At 40.7% G+C, this 15830-nt stretch overlaps 1 protein-coding gene across 1 annotated transcript; it reads left to right on the top strand.

Moving 5' to 3' along the window:
• Positions 1–1673: 1673 nt before the first annotated feature.
• rfwd2 (ring finger and WD repeat domain 2) lies at positions 1674–15392 on the top strand. Its single transcript, XM_022748092.1, has 20 exons — positions 1674–2348; positions 2484–2543; positions 3247–3344; positions 4090–4154; positions 4296–4415; positions 7687–7755; positions 7978–8037; positions 8662–8741; positions 8983–9046; positions 9230–9344; positions 9561–9696; positions 10104–10247; positions 10629–10737; positions 11259–11340; positions 11484–11600; positions 12366–12483; positions 12820–12944; positions 13160–13320; positions 13619–13663; positions 14238–15392. Exons 1-20 carry the CDS (start codon positions 1996–1998, stop codon positions 14253–14255), a joined length of 2139 nt encoding a protein of 712 aa, XP_022603813.1. The 5' UTR covers positions 1674–1995; the 3' UTR covers positions 14256–15392.
• Positions 15393–15830: the final 438 nt, after the last annotated feature.

Below are 15830 nucleotides of genomic sequence, written 5' to 3'. Positions count from 1 at the left end.
GGGGTGGAGGGAGAGGGGCGGGGGGGGGACAAATGCAATACAGTGTATATACAGTACCGCAGGTGTTTTGCTCCAGGAGTTTCATTTAGAGTCGGTTGTTGCATGTGCACAGTTTTTAAGATCCCTGAATTATGAGCTAAAACTGATATTTGTGTCTGATGTTAAATGCAAGTTACACCCTTTATCTGTTTTAAATATCTTTGTATCTCTGTATGGTTTCTTCATAACGGAAACTAGATATGACTAGATAATTCCTAGCTTTAAAAGATTTTCTATATTTTTCTATATTTTAGTGTATTTAATGCCAGTAGAGTGAAAACTGCATAAACATTGAGTGTTCTTGTATTGGCACTTCGACTTCATTTTGAGTCACATTAAATTAAAGCCAGTGTGATTGACCTGTGCAGCACACAGAAAGACATTTTACACGGTGGTCCTCTTCAGGGAAATTAATTTACTCTTCAATGTATCCAGTAGTTTTCCTCTTGCTGAAAACCTTATTTCACATCCTACCTGAGCTCCATAATGATACATATAAACTTCTTCCGCAAACAAAAACATGGGAAAATCCATGTTGTGCGTGCCTACCATGGAGGACCCCTTGTTTGCCCATGTGGAGGTAAAAATGGAAAAGCAAGTAGCAGGCTGGATAAACTGTGAGCATGAATACGTTAGCGCTCCTTAGGTTTTATTTGCGAAGCTGCAGGTGGATGCTTGAATGACATGACACTGTTTTTCTTGGCACGGTCACTGGCTGCACTTTGTGGATGTGACCTAGTTGCTTGTTTTTGATGTAAAGGCAATATCATCTGGAAAAAAAAGGACAAACATGAGGCGGCACTCTGTATTTCTACGGTAGACTGAAGTCATTATAATTTTCTTAAGAGTATTTGAAAAAGGAATCTGTGTATCTGTGGTGTTCAGTTTGATTTAAGGTATATTTGTTATCCTGAGGTATTATTATCATGTTCAAGTCATTTTTTTTTTAAAGGAACTTGTCATTTTAATGTGATATTTGAATATTATCCTCATATGCATCATAACTGCTACGTGGCTTTTGACTCTCTTAACTAAATGTAAGAAACAATTAACATGAACATGAAAGTGATTTCCATCTCAAACTATTGTTATCAGATTTACTTTTAAAAGTAAAAGGTGAGCCATGGCGTCGGGAACTGCTTGTCTATACACTGAGTGACCAAAATAGGAAAATGCAGTGCAAAATGCAAAACAATAGCTCTGCAATGAAAGGTCCTTCTTGTTTTTGTTGAGACTAACATTTTAATTGTTTGGCCTGTTGTTCAAGTTGCTGTATTTGATTCATTATATGTGCCAAAATAGTCTCAAAGATCCACTAAATTGCCTCTTGTGAGCTTTTAATAGCACAACAGGCAGATGTGGTTGAAAGCCCAGAAAAAAGCTAGTAAGTGTACCTTTGAGTTGAAATTATTTTATCACATAGCCTGTTTCTAAGGTGAAAAATAAACCTCTTTGCTAATTATTTCATAATAAAGTTTAGTTACATAAATGAAGCGGGGGGGGGGGACAATAAACCTTGTATTACAGTTTGATATTTCCACCAGCGCAGTTAAACTCCTTCTCGCCAGGGGGCAGTAATTGAAATCCAGGAGCGCACTGGGTACCTGGGTAGTCGAGGAAACTCAAGCGATTCCTGTCCGTAGCTAACAGTAGCTAGCCGGCTAATCTCCCAGACAACGCAGTTGTGGTTGTTTTTGTCCGTTTCAGTGTTCGTGCCTTTTTGCCTTTTGTATTATAGTGATTTTCTAATACGCTGTCAGTGACAAAAGTGAGGCAGACATCAACGGACAAGTTTAAATACGCTGGATGTCCGGGCACTGTTGCTTTCTCCCAGGATGCTAGCACATAAGCGAGCCAGCTAGCTAGCCAACCTGCTAAAGCAGCCAAATAGCAGCACTGTCCGGATGCTTTGAGCAACAACGCAGCGGATTTTGGGGAGTTTCTTGTCGGCCTTGCATGATGTCAGGCAACCGGCCACAGCTAAGCGCTGGTGGGGCGAGTTCAGTGCCCAGCACAAGTAGCAGCAGCACAGGAGGCACGGGGAACACAAATGGTGGCGGTGGCAGCAACGCCGTCACAAGTAATGGTAACAATTCTGGAAATGTTGTGCCCAGCCGGACCTTGGCAGCAGCCGGCGAGGGTGGCTTGTCGGTGCCTACTTTGGCCGCCGTGCCGTCGTCCCGGGGCGGCTTTGCTTCTCTGAGCAGACCCTCTGCTTCCTCAGGCAGCAGAAAGAAATCCCTCCATCAAGCACCTTTATACAACGGCCTCTTGAATTCATACGAAGATAAAAGCAACGATTTTGTCTGGTGAGTGTTCTCATGAAAAAAAAAAAAAACTGCGTCTGGAAAAATGTTCTGTGGTTGCAGGGTATCGAAAGAAAACTGTTACTATTGGGAAAGTTTGAGACTTGCACTTAACGCGGCTTTTTGTCCGATTTCCAGTCCCATTTGCTTCGAAATGATAGAAGAGGCGCACATGACAAAGTGTGGGCACAGTTTCTGGTAAGTGTTCATTTGTAACAGAGGCTGTGAGATGAGTGTTTGCATGGAAAATGACATGAAGTTTGTTTGGGAACAATGACACGCCCGCCGAGGAGCTGTTTAAATGCCCAACAAAGATAATAAAGTGAGGTCTTCTGTGAAGTTGTAAGAAATAACAATTAATGTGATCTGCCAAAGGTTTTTTGTCAACATCATCTTGCACGTTGTCTCTCAGTGATGCTTACATGTGTCCAACACTTTACCCCAACACCTAAACTAATCTTCTAAAAACAGTTTCCCACTTGAACAAACCAAAACCATTCCATGCACGATTGATAAATTGTTTTTGCCCTTGCAAATTAATGATAATATTATTTGTTAGATGATTCAGACTGAAAATGTGGCATGAATTATGAGACTGCATGTGTGCATGCAGGTGGAGTGACAACCAATGTCAAGCAGGATAGATGTTGATGTTCATATTAAAATAATTTAAACAAAAGTAGGGCAACAACATGATCAAACATTTTCTCAAAATAACCCATGTGGAAAAGCAGTGTGGGAGTAGAGAAGTCAAACGTGTCTCAGCATGACATGGTTTCAAACTTGTTAACTGCAACTTTACTTTATTACTGGTGACTCAGACTGTCAACATGTTTTATTCTAATTTCCTTGTACTGTTTCAGTTACTTCCACAGTATTCACAACTTTCTCCTTCCTGCAGTTTCAGGTGTATCCGCCAGAGCCTTGAGGACAGCAACAGATGTCCCAAGTGTAACTATATCGTGGATAACGTAGATCAGCTTTACCCAAACTTTCTTGGTAGGTATTACAATTAAGAAGATGGGGTTCGTTTTATATGTAAGGTGACCTTCTTTGCTCTTTCCTGCTTTAGTTTACGATCCAAAAAAAAACCCTCTGAAATGATTAACTTTCATGTTAACACATAATTGTTTTGTCTCATGATGCACATCCATCATACTGTGCTATATAATAATCTTAAAATCAGATTTCTTCGAAAACATTTGTCTGACATTTACATCATGTTTACAGTAAAGTTGAAGTGAATGAGGGTGAGGGCCATAACGACTTAAACATGTCAGTGAGATTTGACCAAATACACATGTTATGCTGCTCAAATCTCATGTTAAGGTTGCCCCTACATGTTTTGAACTTTCTGCCTTTTTATCCAACCAAAGTTTATAAAAGGCCTTACTGGAATCTCAGGTGATTGCATGGTAAATAAGGAGATTCAAAATCCAGAAGACGGACACATGGGGTGAAATGTGAAGTTCACTTGTAGATGGCTCAGTTTATGTTCTAACAGCCTCCAGTGAAAGTGCATAAACTTCGATGGAAGCAGCCTGTATGTCTCCTTAAAAGTAGATAACTTGGTCATCTTTACTGTCTCTGAAACAACTACACTGCCTCACCCAAAGTGTCATCGCTCTACTATTTAAGTTACACCCTCATAGTGTTTCTGTCAATTACTTACGCAACCTTTTTCACCTCTCTCATTTACCCCCTTCCCCACCACGCCCTCCACCCTTCCCCACTGTGTTCACAGTAAATGAACTGATCCTTAAACAGAAACAACGGTCGGAGGAGAAGAGGCTAAAATTAGATCATCCTGTAAGTACAATACACACATAACTGCTTTGATTCTCCATCTCTATGAATCCCTCTAACTCGCACATTCTGATTTTCACCCTCACCTTAAAAGAAAAAAAAAAAACCCATTATTTGCTACTGATCAGTGTCTCTGACTCCCAGAACGGGTCTAGGTGGCAGGTCTTCCAGGATGTGTTGAGTCCTGACCAGGAGAACCTGGATCTGGCAAATGTCAATCTGATGCTGGAGCTCCTGGTTCAGAAGAAGAAGCAGCTGGAGGCGGTAAGTAAGGGGCTGAGGCTGATCAGATATGTGTTTAATATACTTTGCTCCTAAACGTTATTTGCATTTTGCATCTGCGTTTTGACCGATAAGCTCCACCAAGGCTGTGCAATGTTCCATGATAAAGGAGAAAGATACAGAGTCACTTTCCAAATGCGAGATTCACACAAGTTAATCGGGTTTAAGCATATTTTAGAGATTATGTTGAAAAATATTGGGACAGTCTTTGGTTCGAACTGTTGCCTCACGTGAGGAAGATCCTAGTTTTTAATCTGTTTGAATATGTTTTGAACCATAACAACTTTTCTTGACAATGAAAATGGGAATTCAATAATATATGAAATTGGAATAATCAAAAATGTGTAAAACGAGTTATATTGTAATGGATGTTTTTTTGAGCATCACATCATAATTCGCTTTTATACATTCTGCGCAGGTGATTTAGTAGCAGGTCTTCCACGTAACAGTGTCCTGTGGATGTCGTCCTGTTTGACAGAGGAGAGCATGAGCCACAACACCTTTAGGAATGACATTATCCAGCAGACGTACTGTGTTATATACGTGGTTTTAGTTTTTCTGGAAGGACGTGCCCCAGGCTGCGTAGAAAGAGTCAAGAGTTGCCGTGTCGTGAGAATGGTATTATTCAGAGGGTATGTTTGTTTCCTGGTTTACACTGACTGAGTAAACGCAGTAAAACCTGGTGCACCTCTCTCTCTCTGTCAGACTGTTTGGAACATCCCTTTTTCTTCTTGAAGAAGTCACAGGAAAAGAGAAGTAGGAGCCACAACGTATCCTGTTGACTCTCATTCGGCCACATCAGCACAGATCGTATGCATTCCCTCGGAGCGACAGCAGCCACAGTTTTAAAACCCCTTTCAAAACCTGTTTTGAAATTGAGTTGCATCACACGAGGCGACAGATTTCACATGTCTGCTCTTGAATTGCAAAGATGCCCACTTCACCTCATCACATTTAGCTTCTTCTGTCCAACACGAGCAATATCTGCCTGCGTGGCTGAATAGGCGCAGACACGAGAGCGAGACCAAAGCATCGACCAAGATCGGATTATCGGCTGATGCGTAACGAGACGTTTCAAAGCAGAAATATCAAAGATGTGTTTGACATTATTTAGAAACACTGTCGCCATCACATGGTTTGCACATAAGAGAGGACTGACAAGTTTATATTAACTGTTAAAATGTAATACACAGTGCTGATGTTGGCTACACTAGCCTGTTGTTCCTCTTCATGGTTGCTGTTTCAGAAGTCCCCTCTATTCCTCGTGTTGATTTGTGTCTGAAGTCCGTTCAGAGAGCAGTGACGGAAAAGAACTGTTCAATTTTTTTTTTTTTGCAGATCTCAAACGGGTAGGAATCTGCCAGCACCTCAGCAAGGGTTCAGCTCGTATATGTTAACTTCATTAACAACATTATTGTCCTGTAATCTCAACCTGCCTTGAGGTGGGAACACAAGAAACAACAGGCTTCTCTAGAGTTCAAGTTTCTGGAAGCACACGGGCTTGAAATAAGTCATGTCTCCCTGAATGGTTTAAATCCACAGTTCACCAGAAAGTTCAACCGGTATAGACGTCAGCTGTCTTCCTCTCAGCCTCAGTGGGGCAGAGTTCCTCCCTCAGCAGTTTGGGTGGAAGTGAGACATATCACAGAGTCACTGTGCAAAGAACAATATTAATGATTGCAAAGGAATGATCACATTTATCAGAGGAAGGAACACGTTAAGCTGCTTTCCTAGTGTTGAATGTGAGTCTGTGAGGACATCATGAGGCTCAGTTAAGGTCAAACGCGACTCTTACACTGTGTTAGTTTTCTCAGCAGCAGCAGTAAAGAGGAAGGAGAGCGTTCATGTTATTGTGAGAGATTGTCTGTGTCAGTGCGTCTCATGTCTGTGAACTGAGCCACTTGAGAAATCGTTGGAATCGGGTGTTCAGTCCAATTATCTGACAGTCTTTCTAAAGAGAAATTTTATTTTTTCCTTCTAACTTTGGGGTCTAGAATCTGACAGTCAACATTTTCTAAATTGGCAATAGATCCTTTTATCAGCTGTTCCAAAAGCAGCCGAGTTTGCTATTCTGTTCTGCAAAACAAAGGATCCAGGTCAAATTTCTGATTCACTATGCTACCACTTCTCCTCACTGGCACTACCTTCCTCTCCTCTGGTTTCATGTCATTCCTCTAATATTTTCTTTCGCAGTAACTCTGGTTCAGATTTGCCAGATATGAAGCGGGCGGGGTCGTCCAGTCTTTCTGGTGGAATCGTTCGTCGGGACATTTGGCTGAATTTACAGGATATATTACCGATGTGTTTTTATTAATGTGTGTGTGTGTGTGTTCTCATTTTTCTTAAACGATTTGCCTGTGGACATGTTTAATTTCACTGTTTTTAATCAGATTTATTTGTTCTGACAGTCACTGAAGTTACTATATCAATTATGAATTACCCATTTATACCTCATATAGATGTGTCACTTGATGGCTGGATCAAATTCACACTTTCTAAAGGAATGTAAATATTTTTCCTGATGTTTCAAGTCCCTACAACTTAGAGGCATTTTTTTTTGACCATATACATTTCTAAATTGTGGGTACAGTCGTGGATGTTTTGTTTTTCTCTTGTGTCCCTCTCAACTGAACATGATTGAAAATACTGGCCTGTATTACTACTTCTACTATTACTCATTAAAGTAAACAAACCGTCCAAATTATATTAACAGCTTGATAGCGGGAGTGATGGCAGGTTCAATTCTGCAGGTGGGGCTGCTCTTTTGTTTTGCCTCTTAAAACAAACCTTCATGGAAATATCTGCAATTTTAGCTGTGGCTCACCTTTTCCCCGTTGCTTCTCAGATCCGTGGTTCGTTCTGCTACGGAGAGAAATGAGACGAGCTCTTTAAGGCGGTGCTGATGTTTGGTTTAGATCTCGTCTCCATCTCCAAATGTTTAAAATTTACATTAACTCCTACAACTGCGCTACTTTATTTTGAGTGGAAGTACAAATGCAGAAGGTGTATGTGAAGCTAAGAATGTGTGCATTTCATGTGATAAATCATGGTCTGCAGAATTTTAGAAAAAACAGGTATTAGAAATAAAATGAGGCCATAGAGGGACCAGAGCCTCCGCACCGAACACATTTTCCACTGAGGACTAAAAAATTTTGTATATCTTATTATCTTTTTGATCTGGATAAGCAAAGGTATTATTTGGCTTTGCTTGTACTTGTGTGTGATTATGTACTTTGTCTGTCTCCCCCACTAGGAATCTCAAGCAGCTCAGAGACAGATCCTCATGGAGTTCCTTAAAGAAGCCAGAAGAAACAAGAGAGAGGTGCTGTTGTTTTTATCTACATAATATAAGACTGAGTGCTGCTGTACAAAGAGTCGTCAGTCGGAAACACAATGCAGTTTTTAAGAATATGTGAAAATATTAATACACCGGAGAAAACTCAACCGTTTAACGATTTTAATTACTTGTAAAAACAATATGTCACATGATTTAAGGAAATGTCCACAGGCGCGTGTACTTACGTGTTTCTGGCTCTGTCAACAGCAACTGGAGCAACTGCAGAAGGAGCTCAACTTTCTTGAAGAGGACATCAAGCGTGTTGAGGTAAAGAAAACGCAGAAACTCATCACCCACTTGCACGGTGTAAACCGGAAGTCTTGAAACTGTGACGGGTGCCTCTCCGGGGGGGGGGCTTGCATGGGGGGGGGGGGGGTGTTGTGGAGGGAGAAACATGAGTCAAAGATAAATGAAGCATGAGGTGAAAGGGACAGGTGCATGTTGCCGTTCTGAAAACGACAGGAAGTTGGTTGCTTTTGCCCAGTTGTAATCTAGGGCTGAACAAATAATTGAAATATTTTTCGAAAATTGCAATATGGCCAAATGTTGTTTTGGTAAAGGCAAAATGTGTCACAACATACCACAATAAATGAAGCATTGTGATGCTACAAAGATGCCCAGGCCTACAAATCAATTCTCCAGACGTAAGGGAACAAGCTTGTTTGGTACAAACTCCAGCAAAAAAACATTATCATTTTTTAAAATTTCTCAGTAAAAATACAAAAATGACAATTCCCTTTGTTCAGCTCTGTTTATAAACGGGTTCAGCAGTAGTAAAAATGTCTATAGATGCTCCTGAGAATCAATTCTGTTGTGAGACGGAAACAACCGGAGCCACTCATCACCGCAGCGCGAGACTGACAAACACGTTCTTTCTGTGTCATTTTCCAGGAAATGAGCGGGCTGTACTCCCCGATGATGGAGGCAGAGTGTACGGTGCCTAATGTGGAGGCTCCTTCACCAGCACCCAGGTACAGCTGACCTCTGTGTTCTGACAAATTATATCTGTAAAGGAAATGAATCCAGCGCCATTACAGGACAAATTACCACATTCATCTTCTCTGTTTACTAAAATAGAAAACTCTCTCCCTGCACAGACATGAGCTTACTGATGTTAATGTTGATGCCCTTTGTTCTATAATAAGGACTGTGTCTTTATGAAGCAGCTACTTAGCTAAACACACATATATGTCTTGTCTGTTTGTTGAGTAGCTGTAGCAGTATTATTGATCCACCAGACTACAGCCAGCATCCAGGATTTGGTGGAACAACCCAGGTAAGTTCCTCAGTGATATGTAAAAAATCTTTGTTCCCAAGTTTTGGATATTGAGTTTAAATTAATGTATATATGTTTTTGTAGTTGTAACAAAAAGAGTCACGCATTCTCAGTAAAACTGTAAATGGGTTTTACCAGAATAAATGTTAGCATTAGATTAGCACTGTTCTCTGACTCTGACAGGGAAAGCGTCAGACCTGGTACAACAGCACCCTGGCGTCAAGAAGAAAGAGGCTGACGGCTCATTTTGAGGATCTAGAACAGTGCTACTTCTCCAACAAAATGTCACGCATCACAGGTACAGTTCTTGGTCACGGTACAACTGCAGTTTGGTCGGATAAGAATCTGTTGTTCTGATCCCTGGAGAAATGACTACAGTTCCCTGAAAAGACGGACATGAGTAGGGCGCTTTGTGTCTTAGAGCTGTGTATTTCACTTCAGATGATGGACGGATGGTCGTGTCGCTGCTTCTCTTTGTAAAAGGCATACAACGGTGTGTTTCTGGTGTTTTCAGATGAGGGCAGGAACCTGAACCAGCTGGATGATTTCATGGAGTGTTTGTCCAAGTTCACTCGCTACAACTCTGTGCGGCCGCTGGCCACCCTCTCCTACGCCAGTGACCTGTATAACGGCTCCAGTATTGTCTCCAGGTACGAAAAGAAAAAGGTTGAAGCTGCGTGTCGGCGTCGGTGTTCAGCTGCATGGTCAAATCATGCAAATTATGCCCTTTGTTAATTAATGTTTAACAAAACAGGTCAGACCTAAGACAGTTTTCATCTTGTGCTATGTCAAAAAAAGGAACACAAGTCTTGGTAAATGAGTTTTTTCGTTGCCGTTGCCCTGCAGGAACGAATGATATATATTGTGAGGTTTTACGTGGGCACATTTTACTTCTTTGTTTAATTCTCATCAGAACAAGATTTGTGTTCCTGTTTTCCAGATCAGTTCTGAATCTAGTATAAACAGTGGAAGGGGAACAGAAATATCTTGTTATCTTCTTCTCTAATCTTGATGAGCCCACTCACTCTCTGCGCTTGTGTTCTCACTTCTGTTTCAGTATTGAGTTCGACCGTGACTGTGACTACTTTGCCATTGCTGGTGTGACCAAGAAGATCAAGGTGTTTGAGTACGGCACTGTGATCCAGGACGCAGTGGACATCCACTATCCTGTCAACGAAATGACCTGCAATTCCAAAATCAGGTTAGAGGAAATCATTCCTCCCCCACAGGAGTGAGGACGTGTAGACGTCTTTCAGATCCAGAAGACAGGTTTAACAAACCCTGAACTCTTGAGTTGATGAACCCTGAGATGGGAGTTTGTTCAATTCTGACTATGTTCACTCTGAGTTAAGTGTGCGTGGTGAATGAATGAAAAAAGGCCACCATCAATGGTGCTGCAATACTATGAATCACCATAGCAACGGGTAAATAAAGAGCAGAGCCTCCATTCCGGTGGAGCTAGAAACATGAATGTGTGACTGCTGTCTGCCGAGGCCCGAGTCAAAAGAAATGGTGAACGAAGCAGTTGATAAGAATGTGACTCACTGTGAACTGAGAGTGATCCCAGCCTTGTTTGTTGCAGCTGTATCAGCTGGAGCAGCTATCACAAGAACCTTCTGGCCAGCAGTGACTATGAGGGTACCGTCATCCTGTGGGATGGGTTCACCGGCCAGAGGTCCAAAGTCTACCAGGTATGAGACTGAGGTCTGAGGATAAGGGGTCAATTTCCATTCTTCATTGGAGTCATTATCACTAACAGATGACACTATGCAACAAAATTCTTACTTTGCAGTCTCATTGCTTTGCTGTCATTTAAAAGAATAAACATAGTTTAAAGTATATTTTAAAAGAAGACACGAGAATAACAATCAAGAGTTTAAAATGCTTTCATGCTGAAAGATAACGAGTAATAAAGCGATGCCTGTAAGGTCAAAGTAAGCTGTGGAGGAACAATTAGGAAAACCTTTGGAGCAACAAACTGGACCACACACACCCTGCTGAACATTTCTGTGTGTTTTTATTATGAACATAGAATTGTTGATTCATTAATTTGTGTATCTGTCAGTTATAGTTGTTAGAAAGCAGGTCAGCAGGTCCGACAAAAAAAAACAATTGGAAATCACAATCGACCAAGAACATTGCAGTGAGACAGTGAATCTCCAATAATGTTTCTCCTGGCACCTTTTCAAGGCCTCCTCCTCTTTGTTTGCAGGAACACGAAAAAAGATGTTGGAGTGTCGACTTCAATCTGATGGACCCTAAGCTCTTAGCCTCTGGTTCTGATGACGCTAAAGGTAAATGGAAAAAATATTTTGTCCCGACAGGTTTTCACACATAGATCATCTTTCATTTTTCTGGCCTCCGTTAACTCCCTGCTTCTAAACCCATGGTCAAATGTTCTCATGTCTGTTAATTGTTTTTCTTTTTTCTTTTTCAGTGAAGTTATGGTCAACCAATCTTGACAACTCGGTGGCCAGCATCGAGGCCAAGGCCAATGTCTGCTGTGTTAAATTCAGTCCGACCTCCAGATATCACCTGGCCTTTGGCTGTGCAGGTAAGATGAGGCCTGGGGTTTAGGTGATGCGAACAAATGCAGTTATTGTGAGAAATTGTTATTCTTTGCAAATGTCTAACCTACATGTCACAAACGTGCTTAAATGGGAATGCACATTAAAATCCCTCACATGGTGTATAAGCAGGTTTATAGGTTGTGGTACAGGGTCAGTTCCAGGTCTAACAATCAGCTCAGTTTATTTTAGACGTTACAAGTCTGAATTGAAGAAAAGAAACCAGGGAATTTGATCAGTGCATTCAGCTGTCTCTCATCAAAATCACAGGCAAAGAAACTTGTTTTTCTCTCTTTGAGATGTGACACTATTGTTGTTTTCTGACCCTGGTGCACAAACCTCACACCACAGCAGTTTTTCCTCGTAGACCACTAAATTTCCTCTAGTCACACAGACTCTGGTGGTCCAGACTATTTATTACTGTCCCAAAGGAGATGTAAGAATTAGAAATATTCAGTTGTACATAGAGACAATCCTTCAAGAAGCTAATACTGGATGAACAGCGGCTCCGAAACTGTTATCCAGCTGTGAAATGGCCTGGCTTATTTACCTTATTGCCTGTGTCTCTGAGGCCCAAGTCCACCAATCCTGAAAAAGGAAGCCCCCTCTTGAATTTTGGAGTTTGGTGGTTTACTGTCTTTAGGCTAAAAACAAATGGAAGAACACAGCTTGTTAGAAAAACAAGTGTCAGTGAGTGAGTATTTTCTCCCTCCACACACATACCTTTTTGTTTGTTTTTTTATTCATCACAGACCACTGCGTCCACTACTATGATCTACGCAACACTAAACAGCCAATCATGGTGTTCAAAGGCCACAGGAAGGCCGTGTCCTACGCCAAGTTTGTCAACGGAGAAGAAATTGTTTCTGCGTAAGTCAGTCAAGCTTTATTTTCTTATTTTGAGCAGCAGGGCTTGGAAATGATTCCTGCTACAGAGACACTTTAACGTCATTTAATATGTACTTGTAATATTATCCATAAACTGTTTTATTTGACATGACACTTATCCTGACATTTATTTATGGCTCATTTTCTGTTTTCTCCACTAATCTATAATAAAAAATAACCAGATTTCACAAAAAAAAAAAAAATACTTGAATTGAGAAAGTTGTACCACACACCACTGACATGCAGTTTCAACATGTCACATCACCGAATGTCCTTCAGTTCTGGACTCATTATGTATTTATGGCCTTTAATTGGCAGCTCGACGGACAGTCAGCTGAAGCTGTGGAACGTCAACAAAACCCACTGTCTGCGCTCCTTCAAGGGTCACATCAATGAGAAGAACTTTGTCGGCCTAGCTTCCAATGGAGACTATGTTGCCTGTGGTAAGCATTTCCTCCGAGTAAGATGATGACTGCCATGTTCCAAAAATAATCTGTGTTGCAGCATTTCTCTTGGCGTTTGTTTAGCAAATGCAGTGGTCACCACCACCACATAATCCAGAAGACAATTTCGAAGTTTCTCACTCGGGCTACCAATATGAAAATGATTTCCAATAAAACATCGTCTTTTTTTTGTGTGTGTCTGTGTGTGTGTACAGGCAGTGAGAACAACTCCCTCTACCTTTACTACAAAGGACTTTCCAAGACACTGCTAACATTCAAGTTTGACACAGTGAAGAGTGTCCTGGACAAGGACAAGAAGGAGGACGACACCAACGAGTTTGTGAGCGCTGTCTGCTGGAGGGCCCTGCCTGATGGAGTGAGTCCACCTCATTATTGCACTTGTTTATTTTGATATACTACAAAGAATATTACATCGACTACTTTGTGCTCATACGGAGAAGAACACCTTTCCATCTTGATGCCTTTGGTAAAATCGAAAGGTGTATGAGTCATGAAAAAGACAAATAAAGTTCTCTCTCTTTGTCTTCAAACAAAATGTGCAATTTAGTCCAAATATACAAATTATACTAATTGCTCTATAGGTAATTAACTATCCATGCTGTAACTTGAACAGAAACAGTGCTGTGTTTTATTAGTGATCTTTTGTTTTCCAGGAGTCAAATGTGCTGATTGCTGCAAACAGTCAAGGAACAATCAAGGTTTGTATTTTGAAACATGTACATGAGACATACTGATAACCACAGACCTACTGCATGAGATACCAGAGTGTTGTTATAGACCTCAGGGTATCAGGACTCATTAGGACTGAATTAACTGGTCAATTTGATAAGAGAATGTTGGACATTTTTGTTTGGAAAAAAATGACTGAACTTATAAATTGATAGTTTTCAGTTAATTTTCTGTCAATTAATTAATCCTCTCAGATCTAATATCAACCTGCTGGTCCGTTAGTCCATATTTAACCTGTTATTTCTGGAATCTTTGAGTAGAAAAACAGACACATGCTGTTCACTGTCATGGTACAGGGTGACAGCAGAGGTTTTAGCAACAGAGATTTCAAAACCTCACCACATCAAATCAAAATGGTCGACATGGCTGGACAACACCAGGGTTCAGCGTCCACTGTGAGAAGCAAACAGATAAACGACTGACACTAGGCAGAATGCCAACAGCCTATGACATGGTCCAGCTGTTTACTAGGTTTTGACCTGGTCTTGTTTTAACTCTTTGTTTCCAGATAACTTAACAGGTCTATCTTTTCTCTCCACGCAGGTACTTGAGCTCGTCTGAACGTCCCACCGTGTCTTCAGCGGGTGACAGAACTACCGTCAGCGTCTCTTTGTTTGGTAGAGGATCAGTCTGATGCAGGGAGAGAACCCAAGCTGCCTGCTGAATTAGGATGTCCACCAAAACCGGCAGAGCTGAAATGAAACTGAACCTGTCTTATTTTTAATGAGCTACACTTTTTTTGGACAGCAGTAAAGACTTTGGAGCAGTGCATCAGTATAGCAGGAGAAGATGTGCTGTCGTTTTACAGCAACAAAACGAGGACCTGGCTTCGGCACAAAATGGAACAAGAGACTTTAGAAAGCATTTTTGTTTATCGGCTACAATAGAACACCTCTTTATGGTTTTAGGTCAAATCAAAACTTGTACCTTTTTAATTAAGCTGTTGCTCTCGAGGGTACATCCAGCCAAATGCTACTAGTGTGATGCATTTTCCCTTTTAAAGGCCAAAGCACAAGACAAAATGACATGCAAAAATGATGTCTTCACGTGAAGCTTTTAACCCCTCTCCACCCCCCCACCCCACCCCCCCTACGTTGTTTGTCGAACTCCTTTTTTTTCCCCCTTTTATGTGTATTTTTGTGTTTTTCAGATTGGGAGAAACCAGTTTTAATAAATATGACTTGAATTTCATTCTGTCAAGCGTATCGTCAGTTCATTTTCTGAAGAGTGTAGGATGTGAGGTCGTGTACGACCAGTAAATTATGGAAATGTTGAGGAACTGCTGATATTTCCGTTACTATTTGAACAAAATGAGATTTGACATGTTTCTGTAATCACAGCGATTCTCATGTAACTAAGGCATTGATTTACAATGCTACATTGAACTGGATTTTTTTTTTTTTTTTTTTCACATATGTGAGCTTATTTGTTGGTTGTTAAAAAAATGAAAACCTCACAGAATCATATTTTATTAAGTAGCAATGGAATTTCTCTTCACATACTGTAGGTTAAAACACCTGATATGAACTGAACTGCATTGTAACTTCAGGCAAACTGCTGTCAGTTTCTGTGGAGTGGTGATCCGTGTTGACACATCCAGGGGATTTGGTAAACACCGCCAAAACCTACCTATTTTATGATAACTGAGTGAGAGAGGTGTTTTGTATTTGTATAACTGAATAAATTATTTCGAAACAATTTTCCATGTTTGGTCATATTTTAACTTGATACTTCTGGCATTTTAAGATTTCTCTCGGGTGTACTTGTATGACTGAGTTATGTGTTTACTGTTGGTAATGGGTCTTATGAGGATGGGGAGTCTAAACCTGTGAAATGATAATCTGTTAAATCTTCAGTCTCCTGGAACACATCTGTATTATCTGAAATACCAGAGAGCCACAAAATATCATGTTTACACTGGGGCTATTACAGTTCATGCGAAACCCGTTACCGTGAGAGGCATCTATTATGGCTGCGTTACTCAGGAAATTTCACACTGTCCTCTGACCGTGATAAACAGAATTAGCAGTTGGTTACCCAGAACAACAGGGAGACTCAACTTTCTGCAAAATTAAAATTATATGAAAAGAAAATTTTACAGAGAAACATTTAACAAAATAAAAAAAGTAAATGCCA

This window comes from Seriola dumerili, unplaced genomic scaffold (assembly GCF_002260705.1).
Source record: "Seriola dumerili isolate Sdu_G_001 unplaced genomic scaffold, Sdu_1.0 BDQW01000116.1, whole genome shotgun sequence".
NCBI classification, from domain to species: Eukaryota; Metazoa; Chordata; class Actinopteri; order Carangiformes; family Carangidae; genus Seriola; species Seriola dumerili.
The sequence above is the reverse complement of the archived record's forward strand: the minus strand, read 5'-3'. Positions and strand labels throughout refer to the sequence as shown.

What these genes read in the sequence shown, in the direction of transcription:
- rfwd2 (XM_022748092.1), top strand. Translation starts at nt 1,996, where the DNA reads ATGATGTCAGGCAACCGGCCACAGCTAAGCGCTGGTGGGGCGAGTTCA. An exon ending in GCTCCTTCACCAGCACCCAG is followed by an intron (nt 8,742 to 8,982) that starts GTACAGCTGACC and finishes TTTGTTGAGTAG; the next exon opens with CTGTAGCAGTATTATTGATC. An exon ending in CAAAATGTCACGCATCACAG is followed by an intron (nt 9,345 to 9,560) that starts GTACAGTTCTTG and finishes TGGTGTTTTCAG; the next exon opens with ATGAGGGCAGGAACCTGAAC.